Here is an 18,087-nt window from a genome sequence, read left to right as displayed (position 1 = left end):
AAAAAACTTAAGGTCTGCCTGATAGTGATGGGAAAAATGACTCTTTCCCAATATCCAGTTTCTTTACAGGTCCATTTGAATACATTTAAATAAAGTTAACTTATCTCAGTATTTCAAAACCCAGCCAACAAAGGATTTTTAATACAGAAACACCCATCTACTAAAAAAGTGTGTGTAAGTACTAATACTTGGTTAGAGCTTCTTTTACATAAATGCTGAATGAATGCAGTGTGGTTCTGTGATTCTGCCGAGGAGGCCGTTGGTTTTGGTATTTCACTTCATTCTCTTAACAATACTCCATAAATTCTCTGAGAATGAGGTCAGGTGAGCTTTAATCAAAGCGGGAATTGGTACATTTGGCAGTAAGGATAGATCCCAATAATGGGAAATATACGGGAAAATATTTTTATTAAAAAAGCATTAGAATCACAACATTTTGTGATTACAAAAATATCAAGTCAAACTCCAGTTTTCACTTATACACATATTTTATTGTCTTCAATAGTAAAAAAAAACAACAACACAATTGAAGCAAAACAATTGTTCTCCATCCTCTCCTTACGGCACATTACAAAACTGTACAAAACAACACAAATTAAACCTGAAACATCTCTATTTTGACCGCATAAATATCTGTCCTTGTTTATGAAGATCAAAGCATGATTTATTGTTTTGGTAAATGCCCACATGTTGATTTCATCAGTGAAATACAAACAGAAATGGTAAAATGACTGAGTCTGTGTTGTGGCAGAGAGAAAAGCAAAACAGCTCTGTACAGTGTTTATATCATCGGCCTTAGTAATGATTTATACAGGAAATTCATCAGAAATTGTGATTCTATACATTACAGTTACTGCCAACAGTAAGCAAATGGTGCAAGTTCACAGCCATGGACAACAAGGCCAGCAGAAAGAGTAAAAAAACCCCAAAAATGAACGATTTATGTACAAGAATAAAAAGTGAGAAGATGTCAGAAAAATGCCATCCTGCTCAGACGTAAGCGTTTCGTTCATAAGTGCTGGCTGCGGCGCTTCTGCTTGGTGCAGCTCCAGAGTACACTATTCCTCTGTCATGATAACGCAAGGGGCTGCAAAAAACAAAACAAAAAACAACAAAACACAGTTGATAGTTGAGAGTAACGCACTGTAAGACAAATAGATTTACACACTGGTTCTCTCTTTTGATATCAGAGACAGTCATGTCAAAAGGTTCACTCTCAGTTTTTATATTATATGTTGATGCATCAACTAGTAAAAGAGTTGGTCTTCTCTGGGTCTTAAAGTAAAGGTAAATGTGAACTCAAACATAAACACATTTATTGTTAATTTACCAGAAAGAAATCCAAAATGCCAAACTTTGGATTGCCTCATATTTAGCTCTAAATATGGTTTGGTATACAGTGAATTTCATGAGTGACTCTAAGATTGCATCATGTCCCGTGTCATCACTCTTCCACCACTGTGCCTGATACTTTGCATGAGGCTTTGACCTGATGTGCTGTCTGGTTTTCTGCAAACATGGTGAAGGGCATTATGGTCAAACTTCTCTTCTCTCCATTCACATACAATTTTTCAAACTTATGTTGTTCAATTATTTTGTTGATGATTACTTCATTAATTACTTTGCAATAGCAGAACCTGATTGGCACTGACTGATTTGGATTCAAAAGGAAACAAACTTTGTCATCGTAAAATACAATGTTTTTGCCTCCTAGGGTTGATTTTTCACACGTTAGGACAAAATTTCAGTTTTGTAATGTATTTATAACAATATCCTGATAAAGTGAGCCTTCTAAGGTTACACCAATAACATATTTTTGGATTTCTTTTGCTGCTGTATTTGTAAACACTTGATTTTATGCAATGCATACAGGCTGGTTGTCACTCTGTTTTTATTGCAACACTAGATGGCGCTAAAGTCGAACAGTTTAAAACCAAGTGAATGCTTGAATCTTTATTTTTCGCCTAAACCAGGAGTCTGGAGCTACTTATGGCTCTTTTTCCACCTGACAAACTTTACCAAAAATTATAAAGAAATTAGCCCTCTTCTTTTAAATAACGAGGTTACAATAAATGCTAAATTAATCAGTCCATGTGTCTGATTCAATAATATGTATTTGTATTTGAAACGTAATCAATTACAAATTTATTGATGGAACTTGACTTAATGTTGTGTTTTGATTGTTGATTCTATGTTGCATTGTGTTTCTGTGTTTGATATGATGTAAAGCACTTTGAAATGCCTTGCTGCTGAAATGTGCTATACAAATAAAATTTGATTGATTGATTGATGTGTAAGATTTCCATTACAGATGGCACTAATGGTTGAAATGTTTTTTGGCAAGTCCTTTAAAGTCACTCAGATGAAATCTGTGTGATTTATTTAATCTTGTTCTAGTATAAAAAGTGTGTTTTTTCAACAGTGAACACATTTTTTTAAATTTGCTTTTTTTTTTTTTTAGAGCCAGATTAGTTATCTTTTTCTTAAGGGTCAAGGAGGATTTGCAGCTCTAGTGGGATCAATGTTACAAATGGCTCTTTGGACCGAACAAGTTGCTGACCTCTGACCTCTTCCTGGTATTTCCACCTCAAGACCAAATCAGTCTGCAGCGTTTCCAGTAGCTCTGATTGAATCTCATTTTTGTTTTTACTCTTGGAGTATTTGTAATGTTTCAGCCAGTTCACAGCCATTCGAGCCATGCTTCCCAGTGTGCAGCTTATTAAGGACTTTGATTAATTGCAGTTAATCAACAACTTGGTCTCGTCAAAATGTAACTGCATTCGGCAGACACCTGTTTTCAGCTCTTTGAGTATTAAACACAACATGGATGGGAACTCACTATTTTTCCTTTGTGCCTGCTTTGCAGGAGCAGGAGAGACAGACTCCTCCGGCAATGGCGAGCACGGATGAGCACCAGCCGATGTAAAGTCCTTCTCCTATTTCATACCTGAGGCGTAGAGACAAACGGTCAGCTGATGTCTTACTTAAAGCTCTGCTGTGCAACTTTAAGCAGCTTTACTGCTGCATCTTACTTGGTTCCCGGATAGAAGGGGTCAAAGAAGTCCTGGGTGATGTTGAAGGCGTACCACGACACCGAGACCATGGTGCAAAGACCTTTTGATAGAAATAAAAATGCTAGAAAGCTGCCAGTCCGTTTAACCCGGTTCTTTAAGGAACCCAGTGAAAATTTTATGGAGGAATGATTTAAATGTGCAATAAAACCATATCCTGATTTATTGTCCCTTTAGAGAAGTTTCTTTATCTTTCTATAGAGCAGTGAATCAGCAAGTCGTAATTATCAGCAAGCTTCCCTGATGGACGTTCTTGAATCTGTTTTCTTACCTTGCAGGATGAAGAGAACCCCGGCGGTGCCTGCAATCCTCCCTTTGAGAACATAGTTTTCTCCCCCTGCTTTCGAACACTTGATTCCGACCAGGGACCCCACAAGGCCGAAGGTGCCCAACAGTATGGATGCAATCATCAGGGCACGGGAGGCCTGGATATAACCTGGAGGAATAAACCAGGAAAAAATGTGTAAATTAAAGTCCTTATCTGTGGCAGTGGAGGAAAGTTTATAGTCTCCTCAAACCTATAAAATCTTCTTATCATTTAACCTCCACATCTCATTATATAAATCTTTTTTATAGATTCTTCAAGGTAAAGTCTCTGGTATTTTGAGTTGGTAGAATAAATACATATTTATATATAAAGTCTCTTGTTACATCTTTTGTTGTAGATTTTTTTTAAACCTACCATTCAAGGCAAGCAGCGATGGGAACTCCCTGCAGTTATGGACCCCGGTTGAATCCGTGGCGCAGGACATCCACAGGTTTTCGTAGATGGTGGAGGTGGTGATGACGTTCCCGTCCACGGTGGACACCTTCCAGTAACGATTCGGCAGCGCGACCCCGACCATCACCCATCCGACGAACCCCAGAATCAAAGCCACTACTTCCACAATTGGATCCATGACCGTTTCTTCAGTCCAACTCTCAGATAATCAAAAGAAAATGATAGAATACCCAGATCCAAGTCTGTTTTTTTCCCTTCTTCTCTCTTTTTGGTTAATTTGGAAAAAATATTAGCTCCGAAAGCGAGACCCTCCGTTGAGTTGACAATAACCTCTGTGTAATGTGTCTGGATCCTCAGATATGTATAATCATTTATAATACTAGCGGTTTCTCCTCCCACTACCCTCTATCTTACTCTCTCCCTCTGTCCCACACACACACACACACACACACACAATACACACGCCCACCCACGCAGACACACACACTATCTGCTTTTCTATTTTTTTTACACCTCTGAAACTGAACAGGTGTTTATCGGCTCACTTTCAAGGTCCAATGGTCATCAGTTGTCCTTAATGCTTTTTTACGTATGCCTCAAAAATGTTTGCTCATCACATTTAGATTATTACCTGCTGAACATATGTGGATTTTTCAAAGACATGGTCAGAATTTTGAACTACTTTGTCAAAGAATCAATTTATTTGTGCGATTTGAACGAGCAATCAAAGTTCATCAGCAAACGTTGATACGCTGACGGTTTCTCTTCATGTGGGAACCCAAATATTGAGTCTGAACGTGGCTGAACGCAAGTTTCACAATGAGGTGTGGTAAAAGATGTTTCTAGGCTGGTTTTATTGTTTTGAGTTGAACATCTGAAGGCCACGGGACATGAACACACGTTCACCAAGTGTCACGCCTAGCTTTTTGGAACAATGTTGTTATGGATAAATGATTCTGTATTTTTCCTCTATCTATTTTAGCCGGTTGATGCTCGCATGCGCACACGCACACACACACACGTACGCACACCCCCACACACACACGTATGGGTATGGAAATTGCACTACAGGGGAACGCTCTCTTTAGGGAGTAGCTTATCTAGGAGCTGGAAGGAATCAAAAGCTATTGTCCGGGTCCCTTAAGGACGTGCAGCAGTGGACCAGCGCTGTAATGGTAAATTATTTCTCTGTTGATCCTAAACAATGGATCACTTATTTGGCTTTAATAAATTGGACTGATGATTTGAACTCTGTTTACTTGGCTATTTGAGAAGATCTCTCATAAAAAAATAGAACGCAGGGCAACAACGTCAACATCTAACTGGAATAATCTCAATGGTTAACAAGCAGAAATGCAGAGACAAAAAGTTCACAGTTCTCTAGTTTATCTCAAAGTTTCTGTGTTTGTTGGACCTCATTAATAACACCCAGTGATGGAATCTGGGTCAGCGCTGACAAATCCTCTGATTGCTTTAAGTTGGCCCAGCTGATAATATTGAAGATAAATCTTAGCCTGCAGTTGAGACCCAGCTGTCAATCTGGTAGAAGAGAGAGAATTCATAAAGGCGCAAATTCATTTGTTTAAAGGTCAACAAAAAAGATCTAGAAATAGGGCAGGCCAAGTTTCAGGGAGGAACTTTGTTTTTTTTTTTGTTTTTTTAGAAATCTCCAGAGCATGTTTGAAGTATATATATACAGTATATAATCAGAGCATGTTTGAAGTATATATATACAGTATATAATCAGAGCATGTTTGAAGTATATATATACAGTATATAATTATCAGACATTGTCAGAAATGTCGAATAATTATCGCTCCTGCTCAGGACAAAAGGTTCTGGGAATCCAACAACTGAATAAAAAGGTAATAGAGTTAAAACAGAATAACAAAGAGTAGAGAACAAAATACACAGAGCCAGGAAAACACAGGTTTCTAAAATTACTTTACGTCAGTCATCTCTTGCTGCAAATGATGTATATATATATATATATATATATATATATATATATATATATATATATAAAACTCCAATGTCTTTCCACATTTCCTGAACTGAATCCAACTGAATCCATTGTTTATGAGGGTTTCTGCAGCTGATTAGTGTTTCTCTACTTTTATAAGATCAAAACTGATCCAGCAAGACAGGATGTGCATTGACCTTCAGAAATGTGTAGGAAATATTTTGTGAACTGTTTTTTTTTAAAATTTATACTAAAAATTTGTGATGGTGGTGTAGGGGATAGTGCGACCCACGTTTGGAGGCCTTGAGTCCTCGACGCGGTCATCGTGGGTTCGATTCCCGGACCCGGCAACCTTTGCCGCATGTCTTCTCCCCCTTTCCTGTCAGCCTACTTTCATATAAGGGACACTAGAGCCCACAAAATGACCCCCTGGAGGGGAGAAAAAATAGATAAAAAATTTGTGATGAAATTCTTTAAAAACAAATAAATTAGATGCATATAATATTCTCTCCAGTCGCAGCCTAAATATGGATTTTCATAGTGTTTGTTTCACAAAATAAAACATTTGCATTTCAAGTAAAATAAAAATAACTCCAAATTGTTAGAAAAAATAAAAGAGAAGCAACATATTGTTATCTGTAAAGTTTAAATGCTCAATTTTAAGCTAAGTCCACATGTGTGTTTCTGTTTCAGAAAGATTTGTACTCTGGGTAATGAGGTGTACATTACCTCTACAGTAATTCTCTCCTGTCACAAAATCAAATCATATCAAAACTGTTTTTATTTGTATGCTTCCAAATTAGATCAATGTGAAAAGATATTAATATTTATTTACAGTGGTGTGGAATAGTGTTTCCTGATTTCCCAACATTTTGCATGTTTGTCACACTTAAGTGTTTCGGAACATCAACCCAATTTCAAAATTTAAGACAACACAGGAAAACACAAAACACAGTTTTTAAATTAAAGTGTTTGTTATTAAAGAAGAAAATAATCTAACAAATTCACATGGCTCTGTATAACTGTTAAAGTGTTCCTTATTGTTGGAGCTCTGTTTAAAATTGACAGGATGTTCAAGATTCAAGATTCGTTCATAAAAATGGGTTTTGAGAGTTTTCTGGATTTGCTCTATGGATACTTTTATTGCTTGATGTTTTTAGCTTTTCCTCACATTTGGGCTTGAAACATATTTACTGCCTTTAAATGTATTTTAAAACAAAGTATATTCCAAACTCTTAACTAAAAGTTGAATGTAAATGTGCGAATTATAGTCTACAAATTGTACTGTAAAATTATTCACATCAATTTTAGTCACTTTTAGAAATCTCTGGAATGCAGAAACAGTCAGAATAACTTGTAATGTATCGAGAAAAAAAACAAAAAACAACCCAACCAGGGTGGGCGGAGGGGCGCTGGACGGAGGGCAAGAGTCCACAGAAAAAACAGAAAACATCCCAACCAGGGTGGGCGGGCTGTCGACCCCTAGATTGTTCCCACAGCTGGGAACAATCAAGGGATAGACAGGACAACACGGAGACTCAATAGACACAGAAACCCAAAATAAACACACAGAAAAACTCAAATCCTCACACAATGGAGGTTTTCAAACATAAGATTTGAGATTAGATTTCACCTCTCAACAGGAAAAAGAGCCTTAATGTACAGCCATCACGTTTTAGATCGAAACATGTTGTTGCTTTGGAATGACCTAGTCAAAGTCCAGACCTACATAAACTTGAGAGCTGGTGGCACAACCTGAACACTGATGTAACCATTTATCCTTTGGCTTCCCCTTCCTAATCATGCATTACTTATTGTTGGTCTATCACAATAAAACCAAATTAATAATACACTGAGGTTGTGGTAGAAGTGGGACAAAAGATAAAAAATATAATGCTTTAACAAAACGCTGCATCATTTTTCAGAGTACAAATACAAAGCTTTGGCTTCGCATTGAACTGGCAAGTAAACAACACGTCTAACAATACAATGGAGAACACTACAGCTATAAATGACAGGGGATTACTTATAGCTCTGCATCCTGATCAATATATCAAATTTAGACATTTACATCCTTGTTAAAACCAAACAAATAAAACACCCTCACCAATGTCACTGACACCTGAGCTGCTCTAAAACACGGGTCCTGCTCCATGTCCATAAACGGCCCGTTTTACGACCAAACTGTTTGCGAAGCGTGTTTTACAGCTCCTCCGACTGCATGAGTGACTGCTGAGGGTTTGAAAGTTTAAAATCAGATTTCACTCAAGCTTTGCCTTTGAAAAACAATAATTTATATGACTTGTGAAGTGATACCTAGAAAGGCTGTAAGTTTTTCCACTAGCTTTCCAGGAACGGACCACGCAAAGGGACATCAGATGAGCATGCGATGATGAGGCGCATCATGGAAGAGTGCACAGATAAATGTTTAAACAGAGTCTGTTCTGAACTGCTTAATAATTATTGGACCAGATTTCTGGAGGAATATTTCATCTATTTCGAGAATCCCTTTTCTTTAATGACACATAATGTTCAAAAATTAACCAAACATTCGAGATACACCAAAGCAGTGATGGAAAGTCGAAAATAAAAACAACATTATAAGCCAAAGTTTTGGATATGGCAGATTATGTGTGTCATGTCAAACAGTTCATTGTAGTGGGAGGATTCAAAGGTCTGCACTGTGTTCTTTCTTTTTTTTTTAAGGCAGCCTTTCAAAAAGAACGGAAATGATTCTACATTCTCTCCACCAATCAGATTCGGGCAACATTCAAAACACAATAATAATTGATAGGCTGTTGCCAGGCAACTGTCAGATCTGACCAACCGCTCCCACAAAATGTGGATTTGAGCTGTTGAACACTTTCCAGACGCACCTTTTCACGCTGTACTTGACCCTGATTGATTTAAACTATATCAAATTATAGAAACAAATTCTCTAGAAGTCTTAATATTAAGTATTTAAGTAGGCTGACCTATAATCTGATTTATATGGCGAACAAAGCAGCTGGTTTCACATGAGAAGAGCTTGATAAATAAAGGTTCTTCCATGGGAACCACAAATAACCCTGAGACCTGCATCTGCTAGCTATTAAAAATACATTTTAGTTTAGTTATTAAAAGCTTTTTCTCAATGGTATCTCTAATAGGGAGGTTACTTATCTTAAAAAACATAAATCTGGAAGCTTCTCTATTAATAAGAACCCCAGATTATATATCACATCTCTGAGCCGAGAGAAAGCCGTCTGGTTGATATTCCCTCTGGAAGTGTGCAAGAAGTCAAGGCCACTTCCTGGTGAAACTTCAGGTAACTTTAGTCAAATCTTTCAAACTTACATGTCGTGTTTACATTAGCTATTAGCAGAAATTTATATGTAAGAGAAACTGCTTGAAAATATGTTTCACTGTTTCATTTAGTGAATTAAATTCCTGAAGTAAATGAATCTTTACACAATATTTTAATTTATTGAATGGGCCTGTAAATATGAGATGTTCTGGGCAAAAATATGCTCAGTTTACTTTTGTCTGTCTTGTAGCAAAAGTTCAGAAATGTCTTGAGTGGCTTCTGCTTTCCATAATTCAATCTTTTCTAGTTAATTTAATGAATTTCTTTAATCCTCTTACTTTTCTTTTTTACCTGGGCGAGTCATAGTTGGTTGCAGCTTTACCATTCAGACTGAAACAGAACAGGCCTGTCTCTTTTGAAAAGGATTTTCACTTATTACGCTTCTCTCATATAGAGCAACATTTAGATATGACAATTAAGAGTGCAGCCTTCTGACAAGAAAAAATGTGAAAAATCTAATCTTTTTCTAATCCCAATCAAAACTCTTCAAAATGGGGAAGACGGGAAAGGCAGAGGTATGCTGATCTTGATTGATCAGGAAATGGCTACTTGCTGAAATAACTCTTTTCTACTGTCAGAGCAATGTTTTCAAAAAGTCTGAAACATCTGGGACTGACCCAAAAAAGCTTAGATGGAGGACATTAATAGGGTTTTTAAAGTTTAAAAACAGCAGCAAAATGTGGCCACTTGGTCGCCATAAGAATGTATTTTTTAAAGGATTTTTATGCTTCCTTTCTAAGGAATTGTGGATGACTCTGTTAGAAAAATGCTTGTGAAAACTAATGTGGGAAAATACAATTTTAGCTGAGTTATGTAAATAAGAGGAGTTATTTACGAGTGGCTCAAAGCAAAGCGGATACCTGAACTTTGCGTAAGTCCTTGTCCTTTGTTCTGCTTTGAAGAGCGGAAAATTTTCCAGTTATCTGAACCCGCTGCTCCTCATTAATTACGCCAAAATTTCAGTCATTAGACTCACAATGAGGCTAAAGTCCATCATAGTTCCAGCCTAATCGACGTCTTTTATTGGCCTAATTAAAAATGGAGGCGGACACCGGCAGCATTTAACGGCCTCACTGATACGGGTTTGGACAGAAACACGCTGCCCAGGTTCTCGGAGGTTCTATCAGACATGCCTCAGACTCCAGAAAGATTCAAGTTCTCGGCTTGATTTTACAACAGGAAGGCTTATAGAGGCTATCAGCTGCTTGTACTGTTTTCAACTTCGGGAGGGGTAACTCATTAACCCGTCTGACGACACCGAAACTCACCAGACCTGTCAGGAAAAATGATCTGTTTACCGGAAAAGATGTCGCTAGGAGAGAGAAACGGGAACATATGAGAAGAACCCAGGAAACCTGAGACTGAAAACACATTTTGCCCTCAATGATTTATCAGAGCAGTGCTAATTCAGATACGCTCCGGTGAGTTTGAGTTACCGGGCCAACGTTCATTGAGTGCTGCAGGATATTAATGTGTAATCAACATGTAGAAATGCAACTGGGAACAATGTGCATGCCCCCATCACGCTGTAATCAAGGTTATTGTGTAATCCAGTACGACAGCACTTTATTGTTTGACACCGAGCCTGACGGCCCGTACCAACACAATGGAGCAGCACATTTGGATTTCAGTCAATTTCATGTCCAGTTAATGTGTAATATTTCTTTTATGCACCTTTTTGAAATCAAAGTTTGCAGCAGATCCTGGTTTCCAGCAAGTTGGCGGAGTAACACTGAGGTGCCACAGGGTAAAAGTAAAAAATGAAGCAAAATATATTTAATTTATTTAAACGCAGTGTCGTCTGATGAATTTGGTTCTGCAACTCAGCCTTTATATCTTCATTAAATCTCTAAAAATAGCAATAGGTATTTTGTTCCATATAACACAGTAGTATGGATGCAAACTCGACTAAAAACCCACCTGTTTAGGATTGTATTTGAAACGTAATCACTTACAAATTTATTGATGGAACCTGACATAATGTCATGTTTTGATTGTTGATTCTATGTTGCATTGTGTTTCTGTGTTTGATATGATGTAAAGCACTTTGAAATGCCTTGCTGCTGAAATGTGCTATACAAATAAAATTTGAATTTATTTTTTTTTGAAAAATGAATTTATCAGTCTTTATGATTTGCAGTAAAAAAACATCAACAGTGACATAAATATTCTCGCAGTCATTTTATCTACCAAGATATAAAATAATTAAACATAGTAAATATCAGGAAAGCTTTTAACACGAGTAAATGTGTAAATTCTATTAGTTCTTATTCTTAATAAACAAAAAAAGCATGTCTGAAATAAATGTTCACTGCTTTGAGCTGAACTTCCCTGCAGACTTTAAGCCAGTATCTCTTCATGTTACCTCCTATTGTTCACACAGCATCAGTAACGCTTTCCTTTATCCATAAACAATGAAACAAACCTGTACATTCTTAGAAATACATACAGAAAGCAAATGACAACCTATTCAACTGAAGTAAGATAAGTAGCTAGAGACTGACATGTGTGAACAGAAGAAAATGTGATTTTCAACCCTGTTAAAGAATGAAACATTTTTTTCCAACCATCATTTGCTGCAAATGTGTCGCAGCACAAATTCAACTTCAAACAAACCTCTTTTTAGCACTTGGTTATTTGTTTTTTTCTTAATGGAGGTCAACGTATAAGTCCAGAACACATTTTTTATCCAGGTTAGGATTTCGCTGCTCCCTTTGACACCGCCAAGCCGATCAGACCCGCCAAGCCTGCCACGCCCAGTCCGATTCCCCCAACAATCGCCATGCCGACCAAGCTGTCTGGACAACGACAAGCGGGCGTGAGAGTGGGGATTTATAGAGCGTTTTCAGAACGCTGTTTTTCACACGCTTACCTTTCTTCAAAGCCTTGTCGATGAGCTTCTCCAGCTCCAGAGCCTGCTTGTTCCCCGGCTCGTTCCTCAGGAGAGTCCGGATGAACTTCAAGGCTTTTTCATATTCCTGGGGGGGAAAGAGAGAGAGAGAGAGAATAGAGAAGTCACCTAAAATTCTGAAAACAAATCAAATCTGCCACGATCAAAGTCGATGCAGATCAGACGTGAGGTGAATGAGGCACGTGAGGTATAGTTGGAGAGATTACAGCTTAAAAGCAGAGAAAGAGACCATTATAACCTGCAGACCATAAAGTCCTGATTAGTTATCTTCAGAGGACAGTCAGGGAGGGAGCAGAGGCAGGCACACTGCCGTACCAGAATGCAGGTGAGGAACAACCCCCCCACAAACACATAAATCAGATATTAGAAACTCTGACAACAAGCTGTCTAATTAGTCCACCCTGGTGTAAAAAAAACACCAGGTAAATGGGTGTAAACCTCTGACAGACACTTGAAAATATTTGTGAAAATATTTGAAATAGCAAAAGTTAAAATACTTAAGGGTTATTATTAGCCCAAAACGAAACAATTTTTCAAATTAAAGTAGTGTTTCATCTCAGTTATGCAAAAAGAATGGATCCGTGACTGAACATGAAACAATCAATAGGAAAAAGTTAAAATATAACAGTTAAATATACACATTAAAATAGTTTAACTTTAAATGTACTGATGCCAAAAGAAAACCTCAAAGTATTAACTTTCCAGACTCACAGTGACATCTAGCTGCATCACCGGTAACATGCTTGAATCAGCAGACACTGCCTTATTGTTTTAGAAGTCACTCAGTGTTTGTATCAAAAGAAGGGAGTAAGAATTATAGGTAATGAAATCATCCATTAAACATTCTTAGACATCTTTCTTTTTCATTCTTTTCTTTACTTTTGGGGTTGGAAATTTCACCCTATTTATACTTTACATTTTTGATCTAGTTTATGCCTGCCAAGCCTATGGTTTCTAGTTAGATAATTTTGTAACCACTGACTTAAATTAGTTAATTCATTTTCTATAATCTACATACATCCGGCTACAAGAAAGTGTGGTTTATATAACTCCAGTAAATAACATGTGTTTGCAGGTTGTCATTCAGAGTTACTTTGGTTTGAGCAGGAGTCAAAATGACAGGCAATAGAAACAGCACACAAAATCCACTAACAACAACATACAACAAAATTAAACAATGTGTTCATTAAATATTCAAATACTAATAGAAATGACCCAATATGCAATGGTTAAACATATGGGTATGAATAGTTGGTTCATTAGAAGATAACAGAAGTAAACCTGTTTATAAATAGTGAGGTGTGGGTAGGAGACACCACAGCTATTAAGTTCTGACCATTCACACAGAAGAGAATATTTTGAACACGTTATGAAAGAAAATACAATATCTTTAAAAATATTATATTTGGAAAGATGACTGACTTTGAGTCGGTAGTTGGCCACTGCAAGGTAGAACAGATAGTCCCGGGAGTCGTCCTTTGACGATTTGTGGACAAGTTCTGCAAGACAAAAAACATATATGTTTGCTAAAGCAGTCAGTCCACAGAAAGAATGTGACTGGTTCCTACAGGTTTACTTAGAAGAAATAAAGGAAAATAATATGAATAATTTTAATAATAAACATTTATTTACCAGAGCAACACTCCCTTCTTGATGTCGTCTGTGTATTTACTCCTGATTAAACACCAAGCATACTCAAACTTTGTTTCCTTAGAAACAGATCCCTTCAGCTGCTCGTTGTTGTACTTCTTCTCGAATTTCTGGAACAGAAAAACCACAAATAAGTTTCATAAAAACAGCTTAAAATTACAACATATCAGAAAAAGTATCGACTTTTAGCGTCTGTTACATCCTGGTGGGTAAGATTTACATTAATTGTTCTACTATGTGCAATTTAATGTAACCACATATAAATGTAAAACTCTTTTTGGCACCAGGTACAGATTACTAAAGAGAATTTGATTAAGACGGCAACCAAGTGTTAACCCAAAACATGGACATTAGCATTAGCATGCTACGTGACGCTACAGACGTGTCGACGTGTTGAGTTTTCCCACAATGTCAGCTTTTACCGAGACAAGTGAAGGTAAGAGGATATCGGTGCTACTTATTAACTGGCTTATATGTTCGCTCTGCGACGAGGTAAGAGGTTTAATAATGTAAAACTTACTTTGAGGTCCTCAGGAGCTACAACATCACTCAGAACAGCCTCCATGTTTCCGGAAAACGGGGCTGGGACACGCCCACGTCACAACGTCACATGACACAACAACGCTTACGTAATGTTTTCCTTTTCACCCCCCTAGAGCTGAAGGATAAAGACTTTTTTTCCTACTTCATCCAACTCCAACTTTTTCTAGGTAAATTTCACACTCACGTGGTGACATGAGAAGAAAAAATAAATAAATAAAAATCGTGGCCACCTATTAACTAAGTCGTTGAAACGAGTTATTAAGTCGTGCCCAACATTTATTTTCTTCTATGCATCTTAGAAATGGTCAAACTCCAAGCCAAACATAATCCACTTTAACAAGGAACTCAACATTCAACACCACGATGAAAGGGCTTGACAACAAAAAACATTTCGGTTCTAGTTACTTAATGTGAATTTATCTTTGTAATCTGTTATTTGAGCAGGACAATTTCTTTCCTGCTCGTCATTATACCTCTGACTGACAAATAAGTTTGTCCTGTTGATGGAAACAAAATAAAGAGTAAAATGTAGCTGTTTAAGGAACCTACCACAACAATAACAGCAACAACAACCATAATAGAAATAATAATATTTTTTTTATTGTACATTTTGATATTAACAAATTATTATTATTATCATAACAGTTATAGTTATTATACATTATTATAATCATTATTATGTATAATAGTATTATATAACAGTAATATTTTATATCAATTTAATATTAATATTACATGATATTAATAATCTATTTCTTCTAATTTGATATAGGCCTGAAAATGAAGTTGAAAAACAAAATTATAGTTTTATCAATTTCTGGCTTACTACAAACTTGACAGTTGTTTTTTCTTTTCTTTACTACAATAGACTTACTGTACATCAACTGCATGGTTACATGTTTGTAGTAGGTCTACAGCAGGTTTTCATATTTACTGTTTTTTCTAGGCTAGTTGGAATAAAATCATGGAGCCTCAGGCCATCCAGAGGTGCAGTGGACGTGTTTTCAGTTCTTTGCGAGGTGTTCAGGGGAAAATGCTAAAGGCAGCAGTTCATGAAGATGAGTTTCTTTGTAAGTTCCATCCGGCTTAGTCAAATACACAGTCCAGTTTGATCCAAACTGTGGGGAGGAAGAACAGGAGAGAACCAGTGATGTAAGAAGAACTGCCATCACTGTTATTCACCGGGCAATTTAATTTCAGACTGAGTCAGGAACTATTTCCCAAATCTTATCAGAACAGAGAGTCCTCTGGTGCTCTGACACACCTAACTCCCCCTGAAGTTTAACTATTTAATCTTTGCCTACTGAACTCAAGCGCTTATTAAACTTGAGGAATGAAGTCTAATAAGTTCAACTTTATATGTGACTATGTTGTCAACATTACATATGAGAGACAGAATTGGAAGAAAAGGTATAACTTTTGGGTCACTGATTAAGTTCAGGCCATCCTAAAATTATTTAATCCATGCAAAGATGTGTAGAAAGCATCAAAATAAAAACTAATCTTCTATTTCAGTGGAAGAATACCAGAAACAGTAAAACAAACAAATGAAAAATAAACATAAACATCTTTTACTAAACAAAGAGACATTTTTTTCTCATTTCCAGTAAATTCTGTCTTACAAAATATCTACACGACCTTTGAATGATTCAACTTTTCTAAGCGCCTTCTACTTTCATGCAGATGTTTAAACTCTATGCAGAACTTATGAAAACACAGAACAGTTCTCTGCATAATCTCACCTCCATCAGAACCTGTCTGCATGCTCCACACGGTCCAACAAAACGGTCTTTGATATCACTAAGTAGAAAGGAAGATGAATAAATGACTATGATACTGTTTGAATTTTGACCGGCATGAAGTTCTGAGTGTCTCACCATGTTACAGCGATGGCAGTGAACTGTCTATGTCCCTCAGCTACAGCTCTCTGGATGGCCGTCCTCTCGGCACACACGGTCAGACCATAGGAGGCATTCTCCACATTACAACCTGGAAATAACAAATCATCTAAAGCTGTTTTTTTTTTTAAATGTAATAAAAATTAACACTTTTTTTTAGTGTATAAATCTGCCATTTTTTCCGCCAGTCAAACTTTACCACTCTCTCGTTGCCATTCCCCATGTGATTTATTTAATTTAATTTATTATAATCACATAACAGCAGGTTGAACACTGTATTTACGCGATTTTCTGTTGAAGCCACCTGTTTGTTTCCTACCTGTGACAATGGCGCCATCTGCTGTTAAAAGAGCAGCACCGACAGGGAAGCGGCTGTAGGGACAGTAAGCCAAGTCTCGGGCCTGAAGGCACTTTGAGACCAGCTCTGTCACTTTATCTGAGCAGAAAATACAGGATTAGCCTTTAACAAAACAAATACTGTATTTAAAAAGAGCCACAAGGCTAATAAGAGAGTTTTTAAAGAGACGAGACTCGATGGACGTACCCGTCATAGTAGCAGATTGGTCGCTCACTTTGTTAGATGGACTGTTCTGGACAGTTTCTCTGTCTAAAGCTGAACTACCACGTGACGGACAAATGAACTGTTAATGTTTTAGAGATTTTGTTTTTTTTCTGGGTGGTTGACCTGAGCTGGTTTTCATGTGCACGGCTGCACTACCTTCCACCTGATTGGCTGATCAGGGATGACAACGTCCACATGTTTCTGATAGGATCAGTTGTGGGACTCCCGTTCAAACAGTAAATGAATTGTCCAAAGCAACAGTGGTTCTGCCCTCAGGAAACGTTTTTAAGTAGAAACATCTTTATTTGGCATTGCAACAATCAAATCCTCTTTTGTGACTATTTGGAAAATCCAATTTGGGAGCCTCACATTTGCAGTCTAACGTTTTTTTTTTTAAGTGCTGCATAATTTCTACCCACCTACCCAAAGCCAGTTTAATTTTTATAAATGAAATTGTAGTTGGAGTTAAATTTAATCTGTTTGTCCTGTAGAGATTACAATTGATATGAACTGATTTGTACAAATAACCTGAAGGTTATTTCTGTATTAATAAAAATTAACACTTTTCTTTTAGTGTATAAATGCAAATCTGCCATTTTTTTCAGCCAGTCAAACTCTACCACTCTCTCGTTGCTATTACCCAAGTGATTAATTTAATTTATTATAATCACATAACAGCAGGTTTTACACAGTATTTCAATGAATAAATTATGTGAATATGTCTGACCGTTCTACCACTCAGTTTTCCCGTTTAACCTGCAATCTGACCTGGGTTTATGCAGCGAGGAGAGCCACTGATAGGCAAGTGGAGATAGCTGCGCCTTTTTAAAAAAAAGAAACAAGCTAAGCGTTAAAGCGCAGCCAAAATACTGGCTGCTTGATAAGCTAGGTCTGTCAGATTTTATTGTGTGCCCGCCTTTGTTAGTGCGCAGCAGCAACAACAGCCTCCCTCCGCCTCCTCCTCACTCCGGAGCCTCCGTGATTCCCGCCTAGCCGTGCAGCAGTGCGGTCCGCCGACGAAACGCCGGGGGGCGGCCGCTGCATGCACGCAGGGCTCGGTGATTCAGAGAGGCCCACCAGTGTAATGAACTGGAACGACTCCTGCAATTCCCAATGGAGATGTGGGGGTAGCGGTGGTGGAGAAGAGGGGACCGAGACCACCGCTGTGGCCGCTGAGAGAGGTCGTCAGCGGGTTAAAGTCCTCGACACAAACACTCATTTATCCGTCTGGCACGTTTCAGCGGCGATAAAGACAAAGCAATGGAGGACTGCTCCGTTATGTTCATTCATGAAAGTAGAACCATCCTAGCTTGCCAAAACGGCTACATTTGTTCCTTTTTTTTAACCTCTAATAACGTGTTAAAACAAATAATATACTCATTTTCATACGAAGTTTAACAGTTAGCTCACCTTAATTAATTA

The 18,087-nt window shown here is 37.5% G+C and overlaps 3 protein-coding genes across 4 annotated transcripts; all 3 read right to left on the bottom strand.

Annotated features, from left to right (window-relative positions):
* Positions 1-464: 464 nt before the first annotated feature.
* Positions 465-5,430, bottom strand: cldn15 (claudin 15). Its single transcript, XM_023346105.1, has 5 exons — positions 3,754-5,430; positions 3,343-3,507; positions 3,033-3,114; positions 2,840-2,947; positions 465-1,087 (listed from the first exon to the last, which is right to left on the bottom strand). Exons 1-5 carry the CDS (start codon positions 3,968-3,970, stop codon positions 991-993), a joined length of 669 nt encoding a protein of 222 aa, XP_023201873.1. The 5' UTR covers positions 3,971-5,430; the 3' UTR covers positions 465-990.
* Positions 5,431-11,613: 6,183 nt separating this feature from the next.
* On the bottom strand, positions 11,614-14,279 carry LOC111610944 (mitochondrial fission 1 protein-like). Of its 2 annotated transcripts, none has more exons than XR_002753826.1 (5): positions 14,183-14,279; positions 13,645-13,772; positions 13,435-13,511; positions 11,974-12,079; positions 11,614-11,899 (listed from the first exon to the last, which is right to left on the bottom strand). XR_002753826.1 is itself a non-coding variant. In XM_023346109.1 (5 exons), the coding sequence occupies exons 1-5, from the start codon at positions 14,225-14,227 to the stop codon at positions 11,796-11,798; spliced, it is 465 nt and encodes a 154-aa protein (XP_023201877.1). In that variant the 5' UTR covers positions 14,228-14,279; the 3' UTR covers positions 11,614-11,795. The 2 variants fall into 2 exon arrangements, 1 of the variants encoding a protein (XP_023201877.1); XM_023346109.1 differs by having other exon boundaries at positions 13,435-13,519; positions 13,648-13,772.
* Positions 14,280-15,048: 769 nt separating this feature from the next.
* Positions 15,049-18,064, bottom strand: LOC102234480 (cytidine deaminase-like). Its single transcript, XM_005814726.3, has 5 exons — positions 16,648-18,064; positions 16,423-16,539; positions 16,083-16,194; positions 15,948-16,005; positions 15,049-15,323 (listed from the first exon to the last, which is right to left on the bottom strand). The coding sequence occupies exons 1-5, from the start codon at positions 16,652-16,654 to the stop codon at positions 15,210-15,212; spliced, it is 408 nt and encodes a 135-aa protein (XP_005814783.1). The 5' UTR covers positions 16,655-18,064; the 3' UTR covers positions 15,049-15,209.
* Positions 18,065-18,087: the final 23 nt, after the last annotated feature.

The sequence above is a fragment of the Xiphophorus maculatus genome, chromosome 14 (assembly GCF_002775205.1).
Source record: "Xiphophorus maculatus strain JP 163 A chromosome 14, X_maculatus-5.0-male, whole genome shotgun sequence".
NCBI classification, from domain to species: Eukaryota; Metazoa; Chordata; class Actinopteri; order Cyprinodontiformes; family Poeciliidae; genus Xiphophorus; species Xiphophorus maculatus.
Note: the sequence above shows the minus strand (reverse complement) of the source record. Positions and strands in the feature narration are given on the sequence as shown.

Coding starts and splice junctions, on each gene's coding strand:
- cldn15 (XM_023346105.1), bottom strand. CDS start 3,970: ATGGATCCAATTGTGGAAGTAGTGGCTTTGATTCTGGGGTTCGTCGGA. Junction 3,115..3,342: donor GGTTCTCTTCATCCTGCAAG/GTAAGAAAACAG, acceptor TTCTATCAAAAG/GTCTTTGCACCATGGTCTCG. Junction 1,088..2,839: donor GCAGGCACAAAGGAAAAATA/GTGAGTTCCCAT, acceptor TGTTTTTTGCAG/CCCCTTGCGTTATCATGACA.
- LOC111610944 (XM_023346109.1), bottom strand. CDS start 14,227: ATGGAGGCTGTTCTGAGTGATGTTGTAGCTCCTGAGGACCTCAAA. Junction 13,520..13,647: donor ATCAAGAAGGGAGTGTTGCT/CTGGTAAATAAA, acceptor ATATGTTTTTTG/TCTTGCAGAACTTGTCCACA. Junction 12,080..13,434: donor TGGCCAACTACCGACTCAAA/GTCAGTCATCTT, acceptor TTTCCCCCCCAG/GAATATGAAAAAGCCTTGAA.
- LOC102234480 (XM_005814726.3), bottom strand. Junction 16,006..16,082: donor ACTGCCATCGCTGTAACATG/GTGAGACACTCA, acceptor CTTTCTACTTAG/TGATATCAAAGACCGTTTTG. Junction 15,324..15,947: donor GCAGACAGGTTCTGATGGAG/GTGAGATTATGC, acceptor TCCTCCCCACAG/TTTGGATCAAACTGGACTGT.